Source organism: Lynx canadensis, chromosome D2, assembly GCF_007474595.2.
Source record: "Lynx canadensis isolate LIC74 chromosome D2, mLynCan4.pri.v2, whole genome shotgun sequence".
NCBI classification, from domain to species: domain Eukaryota; kingdom Metazoa; phylum Chordata; class Mammalia; order Carnivora; family Felidae; genus Lynx; species Lynx canadensis.
The window spans coordinates 19,717,005-19,724,175 of record NC_044313.2 but is presented as its reverse complement, the minus strand read 5'-3'; the positions used below and the strand labels follow the sequence as shown (position 1 = coordinate 19,724,175).

Genomic DNA, 7,171 nt, shown 5'->3' with positions numbered 1-7,171 from the left:
CACTTCATACCTACTAGGTGGCTAAAATAAGAAAGACAACAATAGCAAGCTTTGCCAAGGAGAACTGGAACTTTCACATTGCTGATGTGAAGATAAAATGGTTCAGCCCCTTTGGATATCACTTTGGCACTCTCTCAAAAAGTCAAAGAGGGAAAAAAGTTAGAGAGGGAGGGAGCCAAACCGTAAGAGACTCTTAAAAACTGAGAACAATCTGAGGGTTGATGGGGGATGGGAGGGAGGGGAGGGTGGGTGATGGGTATGGAGGAGGGCACCTGTTGGGATGAGCACTGGGTGTTGTATGGAAACCAATTTGACAATAAATATCATATTTAAAAAAAAAAAAGTGAAAGAAGGTTACCATATGACTCATCCCTTCAGCACCTAGGAATATACTCAGAAGAACTGGAAACATATCCACAAAAAAGCTTGAACATGAATGCTCATAGCAACTTTGTTCCTAATAGCCAGAAAGTGGAAACAACCCACATGTCCATCAACTGATGAATGGACAAACAGGATGTGATCTGCCCGTACAATGGAATATTATTCAACCATAAAAGAGAATGTAGCCTGCACCATTACTGTATGCTACAGGCTACGACATGGATGAACCTCGAAAACATTATGCTAAATGAAAGAAGCCAGACACAAAAGGCCACATATTTTGTAATTCAATTTATACGGAATATGGAGGCCGTGGGGATTTGGTGCAAGTGTAGAAACAGCTTACGGAGGTGTACCAAGGCTTAGTCAGGAAGTTATTTTTCCACTGATCAGGTTTTTCATAACAGGTCCAAATTCCCCACCATGATTGATTCTATGGAGGGACAGTGACTGTACCTCTTCTAAGGTGTAAGAGTTTGGTCTTCAACTTTTGGGAATATTTAAGGTACCCAAGGAAACTAATCTCTTCTTTTTATTCTCAGAGTCCTTATTCAGAAAAATGCCCCCAAACTTGTAGCTACAAATTTGCAGGACCTTTTAATGTTACTAACAACTTGGTATTCACAATTGATTAGGGCCCAAACAGTTTACTATTCTGTAAAAACTGGAAGAGAACTGATATGTGATGAATCTCTTTTGACTAATAGAATAGATCATCTTTTAAAAAAAATCTTAATGTTTATTCATTTTTGAGAGAAAGAGACAGAGACAGAGTGCAAGCAGGGGAGGAACAGAGAGAGAGGGAGACACAAAACGCAAAACAGGCTCTAGGCTCCGAGCGGTCAATACAGACCCTGACGTGGGTTCCAACCCACAGACCGTGAGATCATGACCTGAGCTGAAGTCGGCCGCTTAACCGACTGACCCACCCAGGTACCCCTAGACTAGATCATCTTAAAGGTTATAGTTTATCAGCTGGTAGAGTATTTATCAGTTTTGTGTCTAATTTAGGAATAATATTTTAGCATTTTTCCCCCAATGACTATCTAAATTTCAATTTCTTGTATCTTTTAAACCAGCTTTGTCATTTTACCAAATCTCTCCTTAATGAATTAAATACAATGTTGACACAAGCTTACGTGAGAATTAGAGTTTTTTTAAAAAATAACAACATGAAGAGTATGGTGGCATAAATCTAATAAAAATAGGGAAGCAAAGTGAAGGTTATTGGTGGTTTTTCAGGCAGTTGTTTTTTGAATGGGTTTTCCAATAATAACAATTTCCCCAACATCATCCAGTAGAGGGATGAGCATCTTTACTTCCTGAGAGACTAAGGGTTTTAGTCTTAGTTTTTAGGGCTTGGTACCTGAAAAGGCTTCTTCCCAAGTTTTTTCCCTAAGCTTCCCTAAAAAAAGTTTTGCAATGTCTCTCCTTTATATCCATGAGGGAAGCAGTAAAAGATTTTGTCTTTTGTGAGCCTCATCTTCCCACAGTGCTATGGTTCTATCCTGCTTGGATGAGAATTTTCTAGGTTTCCTCTTAAGTGATTTGGCATTTGAAAGTCCCAGGAGTCACCAAGAGAAAACTATAATTTGGGATCATCCCTATTGTGCCAATTCTATCTCTTGGGGACCGTAAGAATTGAATATGAGGGGTACCTGAGTGGCTCAGTTGGTTAAGTGTCTGCCCTTGATTTTGGCTCAGGTCATGATCTCAGGGTTCATGAGATCAAGCCCCACATCAGGCTCAGTACTGACAGTGCGGAGCCTACTTGGGATTCTCACTCTCCCTCTCTCTGCCCCTCCTAACGTTCTGTGTGAGCGCTCTCTCTCAAAATAAAAAACTTAAAGAATATGAACTGAGTGATAATGAGAAATCTCCTTCCTAATCACTGGACTGGGAGATACCCACAGAAAATCTGCCTAGCCTAAGAATGAAGATAGATAGGGCATACATTAAAAAAGAATCTTTTTAAGAGGTGGGGAGGAATAACTTAGAAATAGATAAAATCAGTCTGTGATCCCTTCCTGGGATGGTATAAGATTGTGAACTGAAAATAGCTTAGAGACAAAGCTTTATTTTGGAATGTCTTAACAATAGAGGGGTATAAGGAGGAGAATGAGAAACTATAACATCCGGGGTCTTACGTGGTAACTTGGCCCTTGTCCTGTACTTCACTTTCATTGTCCTTAGAGTCTTTACTACTTCAGGTACTGTACACCAGATTGAATTTTTGTGAGAAAGTCTACAGCCTCAGAATTCTTAGAAATATGGTCAGCAGTCAGCACAGCCTAACTGGGTCCTCTCCTCAGGTCTCATGTAGCTAAAATCAAGATGTCAGTCAGGCTGCAATTTTCTTTTAGCCTAAGGGGCATCCATCTCTATAATTTGGGCAAATAGATTTTATGCATCCTGTTTTTAATTCTAAACATGAAGTGATTTTTATTATCCTTATTTTATAGAATAGGAAGTAGAGGCTTCAAACGTTCAATATTATTATGCCTATAAGCCTACAGCTAGAAATCCAGAGTAGAGACACTAATCCCAGAGAAATGTTTAAGAGTTTGGGGTTTCTTGGGGGCGCCTGGGTGGCTCCGTCGGTTAAGCGTCTGACCTTGGCTCAGGTCACGATCTCATGGTCAGTGATTTCGAGCCCTGCATTGGGCTCTGTGCTGACAGCTCAGAGCCTGGAGCCTGCTTGATTCTGTTTCCTTCTCTCTGCTCCACCCCGCCCCCCCCCCCACACTCTGCCTCGCTCTCTCAAAAATAAGTAAACTATTAAAAAGAAAAAAGTTTTTCTAAAGTTTTGGGATTTTTTGTTTGTTTACACCAAGAGTTGGAAAGGATTTGAATCTGCCAACACCAAGGGGTACTGACAAGGATGAAGTTAGCAGACGATTAAAAAGTTCAATCTAGAAATAATTAGGGCTGGAAGAGCTCGCGGCAGCAGGAGGGGAAGCAAGGACCTACAGACTTAAATGGCAGGTAATTTTAATTACCAATTTCTAACAAATATTTTTCCCCTAAAATTGCTTAGATTAGAATCATCTAGGGGGCTACTAGCACCTCTTTCAGGCTGTTTAAAAAAAAAAAAAAAGAAAACTTTTAATTTTAACTAAACCTCTTTTTGTTGCAATTGTTCAAGTTGGCCTAGATTTACCAAATGGCATAGTAAGAGCTCCAGGATTATTAATGATCACATTATTAAAACAAACTTTGCGCCAAGTTCCTTATGGGCTGTCCTACGAGTGTCCAGTCGAGAGCTAAGAGGAGCCATTCTAAATTTACACAAGTTCCCAGGCGACGGAGAATAATAGAGCAGCCGGGATTCGGACCGCCGAATCCTATGCTCCACCAGTTCGGGACCCTTGCGGCAGCACGGGGGTGCACACTTTTAAACAGCCCGAGACCACGTGGCCACCGGCAAGCTCCGCTATTGGCCCCCCGACTCTAACACTTGGCTTTGGCGCCGAACCTTTCCCCCCATGTGGGCACAACCATTGGCTCCGCGCTCGGAGGGACTCTGCGCAAATCTCACGATCAAGGCTTTTTCGAGTGAAGCTTCAGACTGATTCTCCGGAAATGTTCAGCTGAAAATCCAACAATCAAATGAAATCCACTCCATAGAGCCTTAGAAGGCTTCTTTTGCCAAAAGTAAAGAGGAGACGGGACCCCGGCTCCCCCTACGCTCTGCGGGGACCGCGAGTATGGTTCCGTTCAAGGCGCGGACTCCGCCTCCGCGGGCGCCGCCATTTTGTTTGGCTGGACGGGAGCGAGCGGCGCTTTGGGGGAGGGGTCTCGTAGGCGCCTCATTGGACCCCACGGCAGCGCTGTCGCTTCTCGGTGGGGAGGCCTTCTCCCCGGCGAGGGGCGCGGAATCATGTACATAAAACAGGTGAGGCCTGTGCGTCTCGCCCACTCCCTCGCGGGCCTGTGAGGACAGCTCCGTCTGGCGGGGGTGTCTCGGCTCGACCCGTGGCCTCCCGCCTCCCGGCAGGGTGGACCCAAGACGCGGGCTGCGGGGGAGGGGAGAGGCCCCGCCCCGCCAGCGCGGGGCAGCGGCGCGGGCCTCCCCGCCGGGCGCCCGTCCGCGGGAGTAGCATCTCCGAGAGGTTTGGAGGGACCGGGCCTTCCCAGTGGGTCGGGGGCGGGCTGGGGGCGGCAGCGGCGGGGCGGGCAAGCTGTGTCGTCCTGCCGGGGCCAGCCCCGCGCGGACCCTATGCGCGGGGTGTGTGGAAAGGTGGTCACCGGGCCCGGGGGCATCCCTGGGGGGGCTCAGGTTGGGGTGTCAGCTTAGCCCGGGGTCTTTGTCCCCGAATTACAGGAGACGGGAAAGGGACCCTCCTCCTTGCAGAGTATGTAGCGCCGCCTCGTTCACTTGTTTACTTCTGTCAAAATGGTCTTCCCGCGCAAGAGTCCACCCCAAAGATGAACCCATCCGCACTCTTGGAAAAGTTTCTCTGTTGGATGTGTTGGACTCTCACCACCCCTTTCTTGGAACGTCTGCTCCTTCTGGCCGGTCGGCGTGTCCGAGAGAAGCGCCCACTGCTCCTGGAGTCAGGAAAGCTTGGGGCCGACCGGCCTGCTTGACACACTTTTTCGATGTAGCTCGGGGATGTTCAGCGTTCCAGCGAACCTTACTTACACAATGTACTTGCTCTTGAGAGTTCCTTAACAGGTGACTTACAACACTGGCCCTGGCTACCGATAAACGCGGACGTTTTAGAAGATTTTTTAATCGCCACTTTCCAAAATGAATTTTTCTTCTATGAAATGGAAAGTTCTCTATCTTGCATTAAATGAGAAACCAGAGAGAGAAGTGCCAAGGAAGAATGTTTAGGAGTTTCTTCTGGTAGTGTGTGTTCTCTGAAAAGTATCTTTTATTTATTAGGTTATCATCCAGGGTTTTCGGAGTTACAGAGATCAAACAATTGTAGATCCCTTCAGTTCAAAGCATAATGTTATTGGTAAGTGTTCATGGTTTCCAAGATCAGATTTATATTTATAGAGCCATTTAAATTCGGTCTGTATTTAGGCTTGAGATGGGAATTGGCTTTGAATATTCTATGAATTTATACATGTTTCTTTTATATGAAATAATATGGTTTTTTTTTTAGTCTGCACTGATGAATTGCTTACTTTATATATTTAAAATGTTTGCACAAGTTACTCATTTGGGTAGCCTGGTAGGTGTGAAAGTGTCTTTTAATAGCTTTACGTTTATAGTGAATGACACTAAAGTTAGCATTTGAGCTATACTCTTCTTGATATGTCATTTCCTGGTTAAAATGCCCACTGTGGTCTAATTTCAGAGATGACCATTCTTTATTCACAAATTTGATTGTTCTTGGGTTTTTTCTTTCCTGTCCTAATATTTAAGGTCAGACTATGCAGCTTGGTGGGCAGAGCATAAACTTTGGAGCATAACAGAATGGGTTTCACGTCCCAGTTCTGACACATACTCTTTTTCAGACTTGACTTCTTGAGGGGCTTTAGTTTTCTTTTTTTTTTTTTTTTTAAATTTTTTTTTCAACGTTTATTTATTTTTGGGACAGAGAGAGACAGAGCATGAACGGGGGAAGGGCAGAGAGAGAGGGAGACACAGAATCGGAAACAGGCTCCAGGCTCTGAGCCATCAGCCCAGAGCCCGACGAGGGGCTCGAACTCACGGACCGCGAGATCGTGACCTGGCTGAAGTCAGATGCTTAACCGACTGCGCCACCCAGGCGCCCCGAGGGGCTTTAGTTTTCTGATTTACAATGAAGAGCTAATGATACCTATCTTATAGGGGCTGTTGGGAAAATTAAATGAGAAAGTATATGTATGAGGATAAAGGACTGAAACGATTATTGTCCTGCAGTACAGTATTTAGTCTAAAGACTTCAGTTGATAGTGTCCATTTTTTGCTGATAGAGCCAGCAAAAGTGTTTTCTGACATTCTGCTGAATTTTTAAAGGCTAGATGAAACAATGTGCTATAAATAGACTTAAGCTATACATTGTCTTCCTTGAGGGGTATATTGGTATATTAGACTGCTAAGTCCACCATAAAATACAGATTGGGTAGCTTAAAGAGCAGGAATTTATCTTCTCACTGCTCTGGTAGCTCAAATCCACAATCAGGCTGCCAGCATAGTCACATTCTGGAAGTCGCCATCTTTTTTGTTTGTTTGTTTTTAATGTTTTAATGTTTATTTTTGAGACAGAGACACAGAGTATGAGTGGGGGAAGAGCAGAGAGAGAGGGAGACACAGAATCCAAAGCAGGCTTCGGGCTCTTTGCTGACAGCTCAGAGCCTGACGTGGGGCTCGAACCCGTGACAAGTGAGATCATCACCTGAGCCAAAGTCAGACGCTCAACTGACTGAGCCACCCAGGCGTCCCCTGAAAGTCACCATCTTTGTCATCAGGCTCGTGTGACTGTTTGATTCTCTCTCCCTCTTCTTCATTAGAGCACAAATTCCATTATGAAAGCCCCACCCTCACAACCTCATTAATCCTGATTACCTCCCAAAGCTCCCCCCCCCCCCAAATACCATAACATTTGGGGTTAGGGCTTCAACATATGAATGAGAGAGTGACACAGTTCATTCTGTGGCATGGGATAAGGTGAGATTTATATAGAGATCAGTAATAGGCAAACACTAAATGCTGATGTTCCCAGAGAATCTACTTTATTTTGAAATAAACAATAAATTTTAAAAATTGAGAGCAAAAGTGTCAACTATACTTTGAAATAAAATTTAAAAATTGAGGCATGGGAATGCAAACTGGTGTAGCCGCTCTGGA

At 44.4% G+C, this 7,171-nt stretch overlaps 1 protein-coding gene across 2 annotated transcripts in view; it reads left to right on the top strand.

The window, feature by feature from the left end:
• Positions 1–340: 340 nt before the first annotated feature.
• The window catches only part of SMC3 (structural maintenance of chromosomes 3), a 41,746-nt gene continuing 34,915 nt past the window's right edge, over positions 341–7,171 (top strand). The window contains exons 1-2 of one of the 2 annotated variants that reach the window (XM_030334481.1): positions 4,155–4,279; positions 5,276–5,351. In XM_030334481.1, coding sequence (XP_030190341.1) covers positions 4,265–4,279; positions 5,276–5,351 — 91 coding nt within the window. In that variant the 5' untranslated portion in view covers positions 4,155–4,264. Of the gene's footprint in view, positions 354–4,154; positions 4,280–5,275; positions 5,352–7,171 lie in introns of those variants that run through there. The other variant, XM_030334482.1, reaches the window with a different exon arrangement.